At 45.0% G+C, this 19,927-nt stretch overlaps 1 protein-coding gene across 3 annotated transcripts in view; it reads right to left on the bottom strand.

Moving 5' to 3' along the window:
* Positions 1 to 19,927, bottom strand: part of FAM135B (family with sequence similarity 135 member B) — a 451,441-nt gene that overhangs the window by 94,621 nt on the left and 336,893 nt on the right. For all 3 annotated transcript variants that reach the window (XR_007355437.2, XM_048841722.2, XM_075124918.1), the window contains exon 7: positions 12,862 to 12,988. Coding sequence is in view for 2 of the 3 variants with exons in the window: in XM_048841722.2 (XP_048697679.2) it covers positions 12,862 to 12,988 (127 nt within the window). In the remaining variant the exon portion in view is untranslated. The remainder of the gene's footprint in view (positions 1 to 12,861; positions 12,989 to 19,927) is intronic.

The raw sequence follows: 19,927 nt of genomic DNA, 5'->3' as shown, positions 1-19,927 counted from the left end.
GCGATGTCAAGACGGCGATACGACTTATTCTTCTGCAAAAACATCTACCCATAAGTGTTCACATGACTTCTAACACCCTGAAAACAACAAAAAACAGTTTGGGGAAAATGGATGAAAAGGTGAGCAAATACAGCTGACCTGATTTCAATTTTTTTTTCAAAGTTTCCCGATACTATTTTGCAATATTTGGCCAGCTCCAATCAGCAAAATCCTAAAACCCACACCTTGTTCTCTTTTAGATTCCAACTCAGCAAAGCATGTCAGCACACTCCCTTAACTTAAATCAGGTGCCTAATTCCCATTGGCCCAGATTCTGAAAAGTACTTAGGCACCTACTTTCCATTGATTTCTGACTTAAATGGCATTTAATCTTGTGCTGAACTGCTGTGCTGACTTTAAATACCTCCAGTGTCAGACATGAGACACACAGATCACAGTTATCTTCTACTGGCTAAGCTGCCCTCCCCCCCCCCCCCCGGGGCTATTATGACCAACGGGAGACTAGTAACTCATGCAGCTGCACCCAACTTCACTGTTATCTCTCAGCCCATTATTTTGTTTCACCTGTTGTGTCTTGTCATAGATTGTGAGAAACGTGGAGGTCCCTTGTACAACATCTAGAACAATGAGCCCCGGCTTGGCACCTCAAGGCACTACTATATTATTCTAAGTAACAAGAACAGAACAACTAATTCCTATACATTCAGCATAATTGTTATTGGCACGGTGACTTCTAGCTAGGATGCAGCACTTGATGCCATGTAAGGATCTATTTCCACAAAACAAGAGCAAGTGGCAGGAAAAACAGGCATTCTCTCCTCTCATTTCTCAGCCTCAGTGCTACTGTCTGGGACACCGGCCAGTGGCAAAGAATTTGCATCTAGGTGATGGATCTCATCCATTCTGATGTTGGCATCTGTGCTGCTGTTGGAGAGGCAGTCAGCTCAGAAGCTGTAGGAACTGATGGCGTCTCTGTTCAAGAATTCTGTTACTGTCAGTCAATGGGAATTATTGTGGTGTTCTTTAGGGATATGGGGATAGATTTCAACAAAGTACCACTGGAAAAAATACTTAGGAGAAAGAAAAATTGTACCGTGGTGCACGACATCTACCGGCAGTGATTAGTCATTCCCATTGGCATTGGATGAGACTAAAAAAGTTTCTCCCTCCCACAGCTCATTCCACCTAAGGGTAGAAAGTAGAAACACTTGTTCCTACCCACCTCCTTTAAGATGCCTGAGGAACCAACACTGAATTTTGAAGATAGGTAAAGATTTAAGTATATGGAAAAATGCATTAAAGTGCTCAGTTATAGAGTAGAACTATTCTGTAGCTCACAACCAAGCAACATGTAAAATTGATCAACAAGTAAACACCTCTTTATTTCTCTTTCAACCACTCTTATAGTTGCCCCTGGGCTTGTTTTGTCAGACCACAGGTTACAAGCACCGTTGACTTGAAGCAGAGACTTTAACAGGGAGTAGTTTTTTCTGATTAATGTAATAGACCTAATCAGCCCCCAAAACCAGAACCCCAAAAATGTGGATCGTTGTGTCCATAACATTTATTTTATCATTTTTTAAATGAACAAAATTGATAGCACTTGGTACTACCACTTAGCAGGAACAACAGGCTGCTGCAGTACAAACCTCAACAATGGACTTCAGCCCGAAGTTCAGATACTAGAATGATGAGCGCTATCTAGGTATCTGTAGCTGTGGAAGGATAATTCATTTGCCATGCTGATTACGGTAAGTCTTTGGTCTCTCTATTGACCCTGTCAATGCAATGAGTCTACATTAGGTAGCTAAATTTTGGCAACCAACTTAGAGACCCCTTGTGCGTATCTGGCCCTGAGTGACTTGTTCATGGTCACACAGCAAGTTAGATGAAAGCTGGGAACAGAACTAGGGCGTCCTGACTCCTTCGTTACATAGCTTTTAAAAAAGCAATGAAGCTTCTGATAAAAAACAAAGAACAACAACAAAACAAAGACATGGATAAAGTGGGACTTTATGTGCAAAGCCTTTCAAATTTCAGGGCGAGAGGTATTATTTCTTCTTTTGCAACCCATACAACCCTCCGCCCAAATTTGGTAGCATGACACATCAATTCTAGGACCTAGACAATTCTAGGACCTAGACACATCAATTACTAGGACCTAGACAAATTGGAGGATTGGGCCAAAAGAAATCTGATGAGGTTCAATAAGGATAAGTGCAGGGTCCTGCACTTAGGACGGAAGAACCCAATGCACAGCTACAGACTAGGGACCGAATGGCTAGGCAGCAGTTCTGCGGAAAAGGACCTAGGGGTGACAGTGGACGAGAAGCTGGATATGAGTCAGCAGTGTGCCCTTGTTGCCAAGAAGGCCAATGGCATTTTGGGATGTATAAGTAGGGGCATAGCGAGCAGATCGAGGGACGTGATCGTTCCCCTCTATTCGACATTGGTGAGGCCTCATCTGGAGTTCTGTGTCCAGTTTTGGGCCCCACACTTCAAGAAGGATGTGGATAAATTGGAGAGAGTCCAGCGAAGGGCAACAAAAATGATTAGGGGGCTGGAACACATGACTTATAAGGAGAGTCTGAGGGAACTGGGATTGTTTAGTCTGCGGAAGAGAAGAATGAGGGGGGATTTGATAGCTGCTTTCAACTACCTGAGAGGTGGTTCCAAAGAGGATGGCTCTAGACTGTTCTCAATGGTAGCAGATGACAGAACGAGGAGTAATGGTCTCAAGCTGCAGTGGGGGAGGTTTAGATTGGATATTAGGAAAAACTTTTTCACTAAGAGGGTGGTGAAACACTGGAATGCGTTACCTAGGGAGGTGGTAGAATCTCCTTCCTTAGAGGTTTTTAAGGTCAGGCTTGACAAAGCCCTGGCTGGGATGATTTAACTGGGAATTGGTCCTGCTTCAAGCAGGGGGTTGGACTAGATGACCTTCTGGGGTCCCTTCCAACCCTTATATTCTATGATTCTATGAATTCCACAAAGCCATAACTTCACAAGTATTCTCAGATGGTGGCCTCTCTAAAACATCCCCCATGTCTAATGGGGCGAAACAAGGCAGTGTGCTGGCTCCAGTCCTCTTTGATCTCTTCTTTGCAGCCATTCTGAATTATGGAACTGACAATCTTCAAACGGCCATCTACATAAAGTACAGAACTGATGGAAAACACTTCAATTTCCCAAGGCTTACTTCAATTTCCCAAGGCTTACTGCAAAGACAAAAGTCCTTGAGGAACTCATATGTGAAGCCCTTTCTGTGGTTGATTTTGCTCCTCTTCGTCATAGTGAAAGTGACCTACAGATTATACTTGACAGGTTCTCAGAGGCAACTAAACAGTTTGGACTCACCATCTGCCTGGAAAAAACTGAAGCTTCCAAACAGCTCCACCAACTACTGTCACTGAGCCAAACATCAGCACTGATGGTACAAAACTAAAGAACTTTCATCTCTTTACATATCTTGGCAGTACTATCTCAGATGATGGTTCCCTGGATCATGTACTATCAAACAGAATGTTAAAAGCAAACCAGGATTTTGGAAGAGGTCACCATAGGATACTCAACCAGCATATCATCAAACTGTCAACAAAACAGGATATACAATGCAGTGCTGAGAGCATCGCTTTTATACAGGCAAACATGGACAGTTTATCGCAGATGCATCAAACAACTTGAAAAAATTCACATGAGCTATCTTCACTCTATTCTGAAGGTCCACCAGTAAGACAAAGTGTCAAACATAAACATCACTAAAAGAGCAAAAACAATCAGCATGGAAGCACTGATTATCAAAGCTCAGCTTAGATCAGGGGTGGGCAAACTTTTTGGCCAGAGGGCCACATCGGCGTTGCAAAACTGTATGGAGGACCGGATAGGGAAGGCTGTGCCTCCCCAAACAGCCTGGCCCCTGCCCCCTGACTGCCCCCCTCAGAATCCCCAACCCATCCAACCCCTCCTGCTCCTTCTCCCCTGACCGCCCCCTCCTGGGACCCCCACCCTAACTGCCCTCCGGGAACCCACCCCCTATCTAACTCCCCCTGCTCCCTGTCCCCTGTCTGCACCACCCTCTATCCACACCCCCGCCCCCTGACCAGGCCCCCCCGGGACTCCCACACCTATCCAACCCCCCCTGCTCCATCCCCTGACTGCCCCCCCAGAACTTCCACCCCATCCAACAACCCCCTGCTCCCTGTCCCCTGACTGCCCCCCGGAACTCCGTGCCCCTTACCCAACCCTTCCCGGCCCCGCTCCCCAACCCCTTATCATGCCGCTCAGAGTGGCAGCAGCTTGCAACCTTGCTGACCAGCTGGAGCTGAGCTGAGGCTGCGGGGGAGAGGGGACAGCAGGGGAGGGGCCGGGGGCTAGCCTCCCCAGCCGGAAGCTCAAGGGCCGGGCAGGATGGTCCCACCGTAGTTTGCCCACCTCTGGCTTAGATGGACAGCTCATGTTATCAGAATGGATGATGGCAGACTCCCCCAAAAAGGTCCTCAAAGGTGAACTGAAACTGGAAAGGTTTCAGAGTAGCAGCCGTGTTAGTCTGTATTCTCAAAAAGAAAAGGAGTACTTGCGGCACCTTAGAGACTAACAAATTTATTTGAGCATAAGCTTTTGTGAGCTACAGCTCACTTCATTGGATGCAACAAATAAATTTGTTAGTCTCTAAGGTGCCACAAGTACTCCTTTTCTTTTTGTGAAACTGGAAAATGAAGGAAATGCAGTCAACAGAAATATATCAAAGACTCTCTTAAGCAGAATTTCTAATCATGTGACATAAATATGGATAATTTCCAAGATACAGTCAAGGACAGACCTGAATAGAGAGCAATTGTAAAGGTTATAAACACTTTGAAAATGGGGCCAAGCATCATGCCAAGTCTTCAGTGGGAGCCTATACATTCTGTTTGTGATCTTGCTCTTCGCAGATCCTACTGTGTAGCCACAAGAGAACATACAAGATGCTGTGTTGTCAGCTACGATGGACAACCATACTCAGGGTAGGAGGGAGGAGTCAATTATCAATCCTCAAATCTGAACAAATCCCTGAGGATCTGGTTAAGAACCAAAACCAGAAATGGCCTCTTTTCTGGTTCTGATTTAAACATATTTGAAATCTCATAGGAATAGCTAATTTCAATATATTTCCACCATCTGGAATAAAAGAAAATGGGACAAGTTTTCAAGATGTTACCCCCCATCATCTTTGAACCATAGTCCTCAACTGGCCTCAATCTCAAACTCTGAACCTAATCTAGATCACAACACTGCTTCCCTCTGCCAGCACCATGTCTAAAAGAAACAAAGAATGAAAGACATTGAAGTAACCACTAAAAAAATATTACCCCTATTGCATGGCTGTTAGATTAGCAGGATTGTAATACTTATAGGAAACCACTTATAGTTCTGTGTACATATCAACTAATAGTCTTTATTCTACTGTAAATGGCAGACAATGAACAGCAATCATCAAAAAATGGTCTCCAAACTCTGATGATTAAACATACTTTTCAATACCCCAAAAAGCAGAGCATTAGAATGGTGTATTCTCTCTTACAGTTGCAGAAGAACAAATGAATGGCCATTTGTTAGATTCCCTGACACTGCTAATTAAGATTCAAATTAGCAACATCAAAAGGTGTCTGTTCTTTTAACACCAACCATCGTGAACATATTTTAAATGCTTCCCTTTGCATATTAAAAATGTATCTGAAGTGTTGGACTGACATTAAGAAGAGAGCTAGGGGCCCAAAAATACGGAACAATTCCTATCTAAAATTAACATTCAGGGCTAAAACTCTGCTCTAAATTACACCCATGCAACTCCTTTCCACGAATGAGTCAGCTTCTGATCACAATTACACAGGTGTAATTCCAGATAGATGCCACAGAAGCTAATGGATATACTCCAGATTTGCACCAGCATAGCCAAGATCAAAATCATGTGCCGAGCTTGTAAACAGCCATTTTTCTTATAATACACGATAGGATCTATTGCAAAAAGGGAAAATGTTATGAAATCTAGCAGATCCTGCAAGTCCTTCGGGTCTCTGGAGAGAAAACTCAGTTTCCTCTTTGGTAGGATTAAGTTTTTTTATGCAGCAGGGAATATAAGAGCCCTCGAGCCCTTAACTAGCTTCAAAGGGAGAAAGGGAAAACATGCAAAATATCTGCCCTTTCAAAGGAAACAGCTGGGCTTTAGTCCTTCTTTTGCAAAGCTAATGCCTGCTTTCTTTCTTTGTGATATCTTTTCTTTCTAGGTCAGCAGGTACCAGAGGCCACGGCCAGCAAAGAAGAAATGCTCAGAAAAAGAAATGATGAGAAGGAGCAGGAAAAACATTTGCTGACTGGCTAGAAATGAAAAGAAGAAGCAGGAAACACCAAGTTTAACAGGTGCATAATGGCAGAAGAAAACAGATTTTTTTGGCACAACATGGATCAAATGAGGCTGGAGCATAACTTCAGCAGCGTTTGACTCTGCAGACTGCCTGAGATGATAGCTCAAAGGGTATAACTGCCCCACTTATCTCCATGGGGCATTGACTCTGAAACCTGACCCCAACACTACCTCCAGACTCTTCGTGCAGGGGTACACACTGTCCCATCCTGCCTCTGCGCGGGTGGTGTCAGAATCCCTCAGTCTGGTAGGGAACCTAGCAGGGAACTGAAGGAGGTGGTGCAGCTGACTGACACACCAGGGATTCCAGAGTTAAAAGCATGAGCTGCTACAGTGTAAGCTAAAGAGCCAGTGGTCTTTAGCTGGGACTGTAACAGACTCTCATCCTTCTTGGATTGGGCACAGAGGGGGACCCGTAACACCAGTGCATCAGTTGCAGAACTTCCAGATGCTCCTGGGAGCCAGCTTTCTTGAAGAGAAATCAGAAAGGGTGAAACACTCCTTGTTGATTTATATGGCAGGTGCGGTGGCTCTGGAGAGTTACAGTACATTCCACTGGGAACATGAAGTTTCTGTTTTTGAAACTGTTTTTGCTGGAAAATTGGACTTTCATATGACAATGAAATTTTTCAGGGAAAATATCTGCTTTCCACACCAAAAAACAAAAAATATTTCTTCAAAAAACCAAACACCTGAAAACTATTTCCCTGCCTTCCCCCAAAAACCTGAAATATTTTTTATTTGAAATGGTGCCACCATGCCTCCTGGGAGTTGTAGTCTGGGGTGTCTTATGTTCCTGTTCTCTTCTACAGAATGGGCTCTCTGGCTGGACTGCATCTCCAATGATGGATCACAGTCAACGACTTCTATGACACACAGCCTTCCTCTCATGAAGAAGAGAGAAAGTGGTGCACTAGGGAGATGTAGTCTGACCAGAAAGCCCAGCTCACAGTAGACAACGGGAGCATAAGGCACCAAAACTACAACTGCCATGAGGCATGGTGGAACCATTCTGAATTAAAATATTTCAGTTTTAGACACAAATATTTTGGCTTTCAGTATTTTGACAAGAAGCCAAAATTTTCCATTGAGAACACCTCCCTGTTTTCTTACAGCTCTACATAAAGGATATTACCCACTCATATATAAAGTAATTCAGAAATTTCAGGCTGACTTTGAGCCATAGAAGAATACCACTTGGGAAAAGTACATTTTCTTTACAAGAAACCAACTGCCAAATTAGACCATTGAACTTTACATTACAGTCCTTGGTAACTCCAAGTCATGCAAATTTAAATAGTTAACAGATGGACTAATTAGTAGTCAAATTATCTGTAGTATAATTGATAAGATTAGAGTGAGTACAGTCTATTACTAGTCACCCTGTATATTGCACCTTGATTACAAAACACAATAAGCACATGTAAGGCAAACAAAATTAGAGGCCACTTTTGAAAATTTGGGTCCAAATGGCCATTAGCCAATGGATACAGTGTGTATGTGGCAAAGCCAAGAACAGAACCCCAAACTCACGATTCCTAATCCCAGTCAAGGGCTCAGGTTCAGCTGGTACACACCAATATGGTTCATCGGCACATCTTTCAGAATACTGCCTTATTCTCCAGGACCTAACCTGGCTGTTGAAATGTTCTCGAAAACTTGAACCAAACGAACATGCTGCAACGTCAGCCTGTGTGTGCAGAATGTGAACCAACACCTCTGAGTGGGCTTGGGAGAGTATTGCTACTTCTGAAATCCCCCAGTATAGAAGAAGCCAAACCCAAGGAGACTAGCAGAGTCCAGTTAGGCATCTGAGAGCCCCCAAGAGGGAGACAAGCCCAAGGAGTCCAGTGGGGCATGCAAGCCTCACTGAGCAGACGCCACACAAATGGAGCCAATCAGAGCCCATGGTGTATTTGGGCCCCAAGGAGACAGAATCAATCCCAAGAAGCCCAATGAGCATATCTGATTTTATTTTGAACATCTGTACAATGTATGGTGAGCGGCTACTCACGTGGCCAGAACTCACGTGGTGAGTGGAGCTTGAAAGTGCACCCCCTTCTTCTTTCCCCCTCCCCCATCCAATTTCTGACCTTTCTCCCTTGCATTACCTGTAAATTAAACATACCACGCATTCAAAGACTACACCTACACTTAGAGCTAGGGGGGTGCTCATGACCACATGAAAGTTCTCCTTGAGCTAATGTGCTAAAAATAGTAGCGTAGCGATATTAGTAGAGGCAACAGTGAGTGATGGCACGAGGACACACTCATGGGGTCTGGGTGGGTTTGTTCTCGGGGTGGTGAACCCAGGCTGCCACTCATCCCTGGTTGTGCTACCATGGCTACACTACCATTTTTAGCGCACTAACTCAATGAGTGCTATCGTAGATATACTCAAGCAGAGACTCTCACCCCAGCTCCAAGGGTAGATGTAGCCTAGAACTACAGCGATCCCTCTAGTAGCTCAAAATTCCTTGAGCTCAGAGGAGTGGTATGCTTGAAATAAATGAGTTGTAGAGAAGAAAGGTAATGGCACCTTTTCCTGCATCAAAATATGGCATAACTGGATGCTTCCACCTAACTCCCGAGAAACTGCTAAAAAACACTGATCGCTTGGGCGTATGATTTTGAAGAGAGTGAAGGGAATAATAGGACACCGCCTTGGTTTTAATCACAGCGTGAATTAGTATCGTTATAGTAGGCTGGGAGACGAGGGAACGGTCAGCGGTGTCCCGAGGTCACTTGGCGGGAGCTGGGGAACGTGGACCGGTACAATCTGCTGCTACTGACATTTAATTACTCTCAGCGCTGAGAGATCAGCAGCTCAGAGCGCAGAACGTTAGGCATCTGTCACGAGCAGAGGCACGCCGGCTTCCCACGGGTGGAACACTAGCAGGCAAAGCAGCGGGAGGGTGTGAAAGGAGAGAAAACCTTCTTTTCAAACGGAGGCAGAAACTTTTCTCTTTTTTTAAATAAAATAAGACAAAGAAAACGTTCAAGCCGATAGAGTCACTGAGAGCTTTCAGAGTGATATGTTTGGGCCTTGCCAGAGAGTTAGACATCAGCCGTTTCTATAGCTATTGGTACATCCATGTTTTAACAGAAAATAATTAAACAATGTATGTGACTGCATAATAATGGAATTCCACACAATCTGAGGCTGATGTGTTGATTTAAGAGTGATCTACCTCGAACTCCGTAGACTCCTGGAAGTTACAGCTGAGTTGTAGCAGCATCAGCTGTTAGAACACGGTTGGCTTCAGCGGGTACTGAGCAACTCCGAAAACCTGACCAGTATTATACCTGGAACTATAGGTTCAAATCCCATTATAGCTGGCTGAGCTCCTCGTTCTCCCGAGTTCCAGGTAGTGCTAGTGCTTGGGGGGCTTTCAGTTGTGACCGAGTTCCCATTTGCTCGGCATGGGGTTTAAATATTTCATAGAATTTTTTGCAACTAGCAAAGAATTGGGCAAAATCTTCTCTCCCTCCCCAGTCCCATGTGGTGCTGCCCTGGAAGGATTTGTCTATGCTAGGGAACTACATTGAGATTAGCTGCCTTTGGGTGGACCTCGACCAGCTGCATCAAGCCAGATGTAGTCTACAGCAGTGGATCTCAAGCGGGGGTACGCAGAGGTCTTCCAGGGGCTATATCAAGCCGTCTAAATTTCTGCCTACTTTTACAACAGGCTACATAAAAAGCACTAGCGAAGTCAGTACAAACTAAAATTTCGTACAGACAATGACTTGTTTATACTACTCTATATACTATACTCTGAAACGGAAGTACAATATTTATAGTCCATTAATGCTGACGGGCAATATGCAGAAGCTAGCCTGCAAGGTACAGTAATGAATGGAGAACAGTCCCCTTGGATTACTGCTAATCATCTAATGCAGAAGCAACGTAGGAGCCCCATCCTGTGACGGACACACTGCTAGGCGTAGTGCTTGCTACTACTCATTGATTTGTGTGGCAGTTTGCATGCTTCGGGGTTGAAGAAAAATGGAGTAAAAATGCAGTAAGGGTTTACTATTTGGCTCTCTATTTTTATTGTCGGATTTAAAGGTCCAGTTCCTTAGCTGATGTAAATTGGGGTAGCTCTGTTAAGTCCAGCGAGCGATGTCGATTACTCCAGCTGAGGATCTGGCCCTGTGTTATGTCTCCACACAGAGCAGTGCAGATATGATATGCTTTCCACTGGACTGAGAAGGTATCTGTCTCGCAAGCTCTTATCAGACTTTCTGACCATGAGCGCTAATGCTACTTTTTTTGTGACAGATGCATGGCTGCAGTGGGTAGAAATTGTGCCACTGATGTCAATGGGAGTAAGACAGGGCTGATCCCAAAGAATCCCACAGCTCTTTGCCAACTGCATATACAACACCTCTGGGTTGGGCCTTGTCTACAGGGTCTATGAGACAGCAAACCTCCGTGAAGCTTATCTCAATGCACTTTTGACCTTTTTCATACCGTAGACCAGTGGTTCTCAACCTTTCCAGACCACTGTACCCCTTTCAGGAGTCTGATTTGTCAGGGAAGATACAGATTCCATAACTTTAACGAACCTCCGTGACTTCTGCCCCTGCCGCGGGACTGGAGCAGCAGCGGTCAGCCCCCGAGGCTGGAGCTGTGGCAGGGCTGGAGCTGTTCCCCCGGGGCTGGAGCTGTGGCCGGCGGTTGGCACCCGGGGCTGGAGCTGTGTCACAGCTGGAAGGCAGCAGTGGGTCCCAGACTATTAGCTCCAACTCCAACCCCCGCAGACAACCTTTGCCTGTCAATAGTGGGCAGGGGGGTAGAATGAGGGCAGCCGGCTTCAGCAGTGTTACTGAGCATGCTCAATACCAGCCAAGCAGCAAATCGGTGGGGGGGGGGAGCACACATGACCCTCTATGCCCCTCAACATGTCGCCTCTGCCCCTCGGTATTTTTAGTAAAAGTCACAGATAGGTCACAAGTTTCAGTGAATTTTTGTTTATTGCCCACGACCTGTCTGACTTTTACTGAAATACCCATGACAAAATCTTAACCTTAAGAAAAAGTGAAGGTTCTTACTTAGCACTTGGTAAGTCGCTGTCTAGATCAGTGGTTTTCAAGCTTTTTTCATTTGCAACCCCCTAAAAAAATCTGCATGGAGGTCTGGACCCTCTGGAAATCTTAGACACAGTCTACAAACTCTCAGGGATCTGCAGACCACACAGACCCCTGAGACGCAGTCCACAGACCCAACCACAGATTGAAAACCACTGGTCTAGAACATAACAACCCTGCTATTCCAATGCTTTTTATAGGTCACTAGTAAAGCAACAAGCCTTGACATACACTGTTACTCTAGGTGCTGCTTTGAGCAAGGGGATGCTAGGTAGCAGTTCTGTGGAAAAGGACCTAGGGGTGACAGTGGATGAGAAGCTGGATATGAGTCAGCAGTGTGCCCTTGTTGCCAAGAAGGCCAATGGCATTTTGGGATGTATAAGTAGGGGCATAGCGAGCAGATCGAGGGACATGATCGTTCCCCTCTATTCGACATTGGTGAGGCCTCATCTGGAGTACTGTGTCCAGTTTTGGGCCCCACACTTCAAGAAGGATGTGGATAAATTGGAGAGAGTCCAGCGAAGGGCAACAAAAATGATTAGGGGTCTGGAACACATGAGTTATGAGGAGAGGCTGAGGGAGCTGGGATTGTTTAGCCTGCAGAAGAGAAGAATGAGGGGGGATTTGATAGCTGCTTTCAACTACCTGAAAGGGGGTTCCAAAGAGGATGGCTCTAGACTGTTCTCAATGGTAGCAGATGACAGAACGAGGAGTAATGGTCTCAAGCTGCAGTGGGGGAGGTTTAGATTGGATATTAGGAAAAACTTTTTCACTAGGAGGGTGGTGAAACACTGGAATGCGTTACCTAGGGAGGTGGTAGAATCTCCTTCCTTAGAGGTTTTTAAGGTCAGGCTTGACAAAGCCCTGGCTGGGATGATTTAACTGGGAATTGGTCCTGCTTTGAGCAGGGGGTTGGACAAGATGACCTTCTGGGGTCCCTTCCAACCCTTATATTCTATGATTCTATGTGCCTAAGCTGTACTAACCCAGGAGGCATGGTGACTCTGACAATGCTCAAAGGCATAATTACTCCCCGGTTTCCTCCGTCCTCAGAGAGGGGATTGTAATTTGCTTCTTGTCTTTTACCCACAGCAACTCCCCATACTCTCTTTGGTGGCTCAGCTATGCTGGAAAACGAGCATAGGGTGTGAAGCAAAGACGCTGTTCATTCTCTAACACCCTCTGCCCTTTTGCTCCAGGGTGGGGACTGCACACTTGGACCCAAAGTCAGGGTATCCCACATAGGGCTGTTAGAAGGGTTCTTACTCCTTCACTCTCCCCTGTATCAGCATAGATAATCCAAGTCACAGTCGAGTGCATAGATTCCAAGTCAAAAAGTAACCATTCCATTGTTGCCGGCCTGCCCTTACCTCAGATGACGTCGGTTTGCAGTAGCCAGCTCCAAACACTAGATTCTCTAATGACATACTGGACTGGTCTGGTCCTGTCTCCAGGCTGCCCTTACCCAGCCACGACCCTTTCCCTGGACGAGCAAAGCTGAAAGGAGAAACAACAGGAAAAGACACTTACTAAAAGTCAGAGTTATGGAAGAGTCGGTTTCCATCCCCACTACCCACCAGGCAGAATGTATTGCAGATTTTAGAAAGTAGTTTTCACAAGCACTGAACTAACAGCACATCTTGTAATAGCATGAAATAAGAAGGGTATTAAGCCACATTAAAAAGTCTTAGGCTTTGTTTTAAAGTGATATAACAAGTCACCACCACACATCTCACAAAGGGAAAGAATTCCATAGGACACAGAAAATATCCAATAGTTGGCATCTCAAATGGTGAAAATAATCTTACTAGGGCCTAGAGTTTAAAAAATGGGAGTCTAGAGTTAGGCTCCTAAATCTGTGTTAGGGCATCTAAGAGTGTGGCCTGTTCTTCTCCCCACAAAGCAATAAGATCCACCACCTCTTGTGTACTCCATGCTGGAGCACGTTTGTGGCCTTGAGTCTCCGGCAAGCTCTCCACGCTGATCAAACAGGAAATGAAAATTCAAAAGTTCCCAGGGCTTCAAAAGTTAACAGGGGAGCAGCTGCCTCCTGTATACCTGGCTGACGTGCTGTGGAGTTCAAAGTGTTCTCCACTGCACAGTGAAGCGGTCACAGCGGAGTACTGTGGCACACCTCCTGGAGCCCAATTCATTCAAATTACACAATGCGATGTCTACACTATCCTCATTTCGACCCATGGATGTCAAATCAAGTGCTATGCCTCTCGCGGACATAGAGTACAGAAGTTGACTTTACTGGCCATTTAGGTCGTGGAAGGGTCTTGGTAGTGTAGACACATACATTACAAGATCAACTTAATGCAGCTTATGTCAACCTCATTTTGTAGTGTAGAACAGGCCTAAGAGTGCAAAGAACTGAAGACACACAATAAGGGTATGTGCACATTTGGAGTGGGAGGTGTAAATACCACCTTGAGGAGACATACCCACATTTTCGCTAATGCAGATAGCACATGAAAAACAGAAGTGTAGTCATGGCAGCATGAGGGGCTAGCCACTTTGAGTACATACCTAGCGTCTTAGGCCATGTCTACCCTACAGACCTTGGTTGATGCAAGTTACGGTCAGCATAAAGCCACCACAGTTAGTGTATTGCTTGTGTGGGTGCCTGCTTGGTTCCTTGAGTCAGTGCCGGGCATACTCACCAGCAGTGCCTGTGCTGATGCACAATGCAATGCACCCTGGGCAGGGATCCCAGCATGCAACCTGCCACCATCCAGCACACTGTCATTTGGGAAGTATGGCAATGCATGGTGGGGCAGAACCAAGTTGCGCAGGGGTGACTGGGAGCAAGGGGACAACTTCCCAGTGTGCAGTGCTGTTCAGAAAACTACAACAGAGACTTTCTTTCCTAGCCGGCAGATTACCACTGGGAATGTTGACATGCCAATCGTGATCCTGGGGGACCCAGTTTACCCTTTGCCCATGAAGCCATACACTGACCACCTCGACAGCACTAAGGAAAGATTCAACTACTGATTCAGCACATGCATAATGACAGGGAAATGAGCTTTTGGTAGACTGAAGGAACGCTGGCATGGTTTACTCACAAGATTGGATCTCAGTGGGGAAAAAAAAAACATTCCCGTGATTATAGCTGCCTGCTGTGTCCTACATAATATCTGTGAAGCAAAGGTGGAAAAGTTACCTCCGGGGTGGAGGTGGAGTGGATGTCCACTGAGTTTCAACAACCAGACACAAGGGCTATTAGAAGAGCTCAATACAGAGCTATACAGCTCACCGAGGCTTTGGAAGAGCACTTTAGCAGTGAGCCACAGTCATGCATTGTGGTGTACTGTGCTCTACCTGGCCTTGCTGCTTTGGGCCTGTGAGGAGATATGTGGTGCTTGGTGTACATCTATGAACATAACACTGTCAATGAACCTATTAATTTTGTAGAGCTTGCTGTACATTTAAGGTTATTACACTGCGTTTTTCACTGACTCTGTGAGTTGTGTCATGTTGGACAGTAACACAAGTGGGTGCTTGTAGAACTGCAAGGCATTCTGCAACATACATTGTGAACTAATGAAGATGAATTATTTTCCAAATAATAGAATTTTATTCAGTAACAAAACCAGTGCAAAAAAAATCTGCAATTTAAAAGAAAATACATTCAAAACTTAATATAATGGAAGAGAACTTAACAAGGGGAAAGAACATTCATGTACATTTTACCTACATATACAGTAACTGTGGTTTTCATAGGTCAGTGTATGTGAAGCTGTGGTTGTCCGTAATGCTCCCAGGGTGGAGTGGTAGGGGGTAAGCATGCGGCCCCTGATGGGGCATGTGGAATGTTGAGGGGGCATGTAGGGAGGTAATGAAATAGAGTCCTTTATGGACTGCAAAGGGAGGTAAGCCTGGGACTGTTGAACCTGGAGGTCCACAAGAGTCTGCAGCATCCGTGTTTACTGCCAGAGAAGCCCCATTATGTCCTTGTGCATCTCCCTCTCCTTCTGCTGCTGGGACTTTCTCCTGTCTGCTCTTTCCTTCTCCAGGCTCTCTGCAATGTTCAGCATCCAGCCTCTTTGCTCAAGGTCTGATGCAGCACTGGCTTGCAGGATCTGATTGACTATGTCCTTCCAAGTCCTCTTCTTTCTACTCATGTGGCTCAGGTGTTCCATGGGCGTGGAGGGGGAACTGCTCAAGGCCACAATGGCAGCAGCTGCAGATTAAACACCAAGAGGTATCATTGTCAGTACAGTCACAACGGAAAGCGAAAGTTAAGATTCAGAACTCCCTTTCCTTGCTCCCACAAAGTTTTAAACAAGACGTGCTTATTGACACTTCTGCTTCAGAGTGCTTGTGCACGGCACTGCTCTAACCATGGTGAGTGTAGCACTCCTGACGAGAGGGAAAGGAGGAGGGAACTGCTTGGTTGTATGAAGCTATGAACAGAGGGCAATGGCACTGAAGACTGGCACCATTTTCCCCAGACGGTGGTGATTTTAGCTGATGTCTCACTCCTGAGGGTAACAAAGGCACAAAGCGCAGCTGCTGCTGGTATCCCAGTGCCGTCCAGGCCCATATGCTACGAGCTTGGATACTGCAATAGCACCTGGCAATGCTTTTGTTGACTGGGGTGCGAAAGTGTCTTACTGCGGAGGAAGAAATAAGGCTGCCAATGCTATACACCTTTGAGAGAGGGTCACGGAGCACTTCCACAGAAGTTTCATTGAGATCTTTCAGGAGGATTCAAGGGACATCCCTCCTCAGAGGTATCCATGGTGGTCTGCGGAGCGATGGTGGGGTCTTCGCCAAGTGTGGCATGCAGCTCTTCATAGAACAGACAGGTGGTTTGGCACCGGATCGACTGCTGGCCTTCCAATACACCTGAAGCAGTTCCTTCGCTTTCACACAGCACTGCTGCTTGTCCCTGTCATGCCCATTCTCCTGCATCCCTCTTGCCATGTGCTCAGATATGTCCACATTTCTACAGCTGGTCCGTAGCTGTGCCTGCATAGCCTCTTCTCCCTACAGGCCCAGGAGATCCGATATTTTCTGTTTAAACCAAGCTGGCGTGTGTCTGGAGCGGGTAGCCGGCATGGTGAGCTGGACAACCACACACAACAATAGAGAGGCGCTAGGTGTGCTCGCCAAACTGGACAATCAGGAAAAAGCTTTTCAAAAATGTGTGGGCTTTAACAGGGATGAGGCCTTCTGGTCTCTGTGACCCTCTGGCAGTGGAGTTAACAATTGTGACCAGGGAGGTCAGGGTTGGGCATTATGGGACAGCGGCTGCAGGACTGCTAGAGTCGACATAAGTAATGCAGTGTCTGTCTACATGCGTGCTGCGTTGACCTCAGTACGTCAGCCATGTCTGAAGATTGGTGTTACTGCGTCGCTGTAATGGGGAACATACATTGGTGGGAGACAAATTTAAGTGTGGACACATGAACGACAAGGTCGATGCGAGGTGGCTTACATCGACCTAACTCTGTAGTGTAGACCAAGCCTTAGAGAGATGAGAATCTGAGGCACAGAGAGACTTAAGTGACCAGCCCAAGGTCAGACAGCAAGTCTGTGGCAGACAAGGAACTGAACCCAGAGTTCAGCCTCTTAACCAAGAGTCCATTCTCTCTCTCTCTCTAGAGCTGCAATGATGTTTATTACATCTCCTCAGGCTTTGATATATTGCTACAAGGACACTCCATAAGGAGGAGAAAACCGCATTGGCTGGCCTTTTGTTTATATGTTTTAACGGATGTGATTCAATCAGTTTTCTGGAGGTTGCTTCTAAGCGGCAGGCAACACTTCAATGTATTTATCCCACCTAAAATGTGAGCTAAAGAAAGGAACTCCAAAGAACAAAGGGACAAACATTGCTCAGAATCACATGACAATGGACAACAGAGTCTGGTTTGGTCTGTTGAAAAGCCTGAATCACACAAAAATGTAAAAGGACTGTCATTGTATCATTCAGAAGCATAAATAAATGATACCTGACAACAAAAAACCTTCATTTGAATATTATCAAAACTCTCAAAGACTTTGATGGAGAGAAAAGCACTTTTTAATGTCACTTTTATTTATTTATTTATTGCTTTACAGCAGAGAAGGGATTTGATTGTGCTGGTCTTATGGAAATTGATTTGGGATGGTACCGTAAAACCAAAAAACCTTTTTTGGGAAACCTTGTTTTCTGAGGAAAACTAACTAAAAAGCTTGAAAAGTCTTGAAGTCCCACTGACGCCTCATGAAGAACATCTTATTTGGAGACAATTCCTGTTAGCTATTATGCAGGTTCATTTTTTGTATTTTTTCTATTTTTTACATTACTTGAATTAAAGTAGAACCTTTGTTGTTTACATGTTTAACTTTCTTCCTGTTTATTAGCGCTGATTGAAAAGCAGAATTCCCATCCTCAGCAAATTCTTATAATTCAACACTAGATTTTGCCCCAAATCAGGACAAAAAGTTGAAATATCTTGTTTGTGTGTTTGTTACACAGAACAAAAAGTTACAATAAATTCTATTTGAAACTTCATGTCATTTCATTGAACTGGACATTTAATTTCTTCTCAGTTCTATTTTAACCTATGTCTGCTTGACCTGTCGCTGTGACTCATGGGAATTGTAATTGGGTTGCCGTATGCCCCCATTTGCTATGTGCTGGGCACCTCAGCCAGACTATAACTCCCAGGATGCATCACAGCTGTTCATGCAGAGGAGAGACCATAGTTAATGATGAGAGATTTAATCCAGGGAGGATTAGCAGAGAACAAAGACTTGAGGCATCCAAAATTACAAATCCCCTGAGGCCCTACTATGGCTCAAGCAGATACAGATCAGTTCAATTGACCCAACCAAAAACAAAATACTTTTTTTCTCACACACCATTTTGATTTTGAGGAAACTGCAGTTTTCATCAGAAAACCAGCTCCAATTTGCACCTTCTTCTATTTGCTTTGAAAATCAGATTTGAACACATGCAGATAATATATGTGAATTTTGGCCCAAGCCATTACAATTGGCATGCCACAGACAGGACTGCCTAGTGGTTAAGGACTCCCCTGAATGGGAAGTGAGTAAACCTGGCCAGCTAGATCTATGGACAAATCACTTATCACTGTGCCTCAGTTTCCTTATCAGTGACAAGTGAATAATAATACATTCAATAAACAAAATCTACTTTTTAAAAAAGGAATACAGTTGGTTAATTGTCACGTTGCCCCTATGCAAACCCTTAAAGATAAGGAAATGCCAAGTTGTGAGACAACTCTCAATCAAACATTAACTCCCACACAGCACATTTCCACAGACAGACTGACTCTGCATCTTCTAAACTTCCTTCTGCCTCCAGACGAAGAGGAAACACACTACCCATACCACATTAATCTCCCTCACAGTAGAATACACAGCCTTAATTCCAACCCCCAGCAATGTGAGTGTTGAACATACAGGCAACAGGTTAAGTATTCAACCTGATATTTATTTGTAGGGGAAGTATCGGGGCATAAATCCAATAAATGACAAACCTGTAAATCCTCACCAAGCTGTAGTGAGGCTAAAGTAATTAATGGTTGTAAAGTGCTTTGAGATCCTTTGATCAGACAAATCTTATTATTTAAATATATATATTTTAATAAAAAGAAAAGGAGTACTTGTGGCACCTTAGAGACTAACCAATTTATTTGGGCATGAGCTTTCGTGAGCTACAGCTCACTTCATTGGATGCATACCATGGAAACTGCAGAAGACATTATATACACAGAGACCATGAAACAATACCTCCTCCCACCCCGCTCTCCTGCTGGTAATAGCTTATCTAAAGTGATCATCAATTTGGGCCATTTCCAGCACAAATCCAGGTTTTCTCACCCTCCGCCCCCCCCCCCCCACACACACACACGCACACTCTCACTCTCCTGCTGGTAATAGCCCATCCAAAGTGATCACTCTCTTTAAAATGTGTATGATAATCAAGGTGGGCCATTTCCAGCACAAATCCAGGTTTTCTCACCCCCCCACCCCCCTCCAAAAACCACACACACAAACTCACTCTCCTGCTGGTAATAGCTTATCCAAAGTGACCACTCTCCTCACAATGTGTATGAAAATCAAGGTGGGCCATTTCCAGCACAAATCCAGGTTTTCTCACACACACACACCCCCCACACACAAACTCACTCTCCTGCTGGCAATAGCTCATCCAAACTGACCACTCTCCTTACAATGTGCATGATAATCAAGGTGGGCCATTTCCAGCATAAATCCAAGTTTAACCAGAAAGTCGGGGGGGGGGGTTTAGAAAAAAACAAGGGGAATAGGCTACCTTGCATAATGACTTAGCCACTCCCAGTCTCTATTCAAGCCTAAATTAATAGTATCCAATTTGCAAATGAATTCCAATTCAGCAGTTTCTCGCTGGAGTCTGGATTTGAAGTTTTTTTGTTGTAAGATAGCGACCTT

The sequence above is a fragment of the Caretta caretta genome, chromosome 2 (assembly GCF_965140235.1).
Source record: "Caretta caretta isolate rCarCar2 chromosome 2, rCarCar1.hap1, whole genome shotgun sequence".
Classification (NCBI taxonomy): domain Eukaryota; kingdom Metazoa; phylum Chordata; order Testudines; family Cheloniidae; genus Caretta; species Caretta caretta.
The sequence above is the reverse complement of the archived record's forward strand: the minus strand, read 5'-3'. Positions and strand labels throughout refer to the sequence as shown.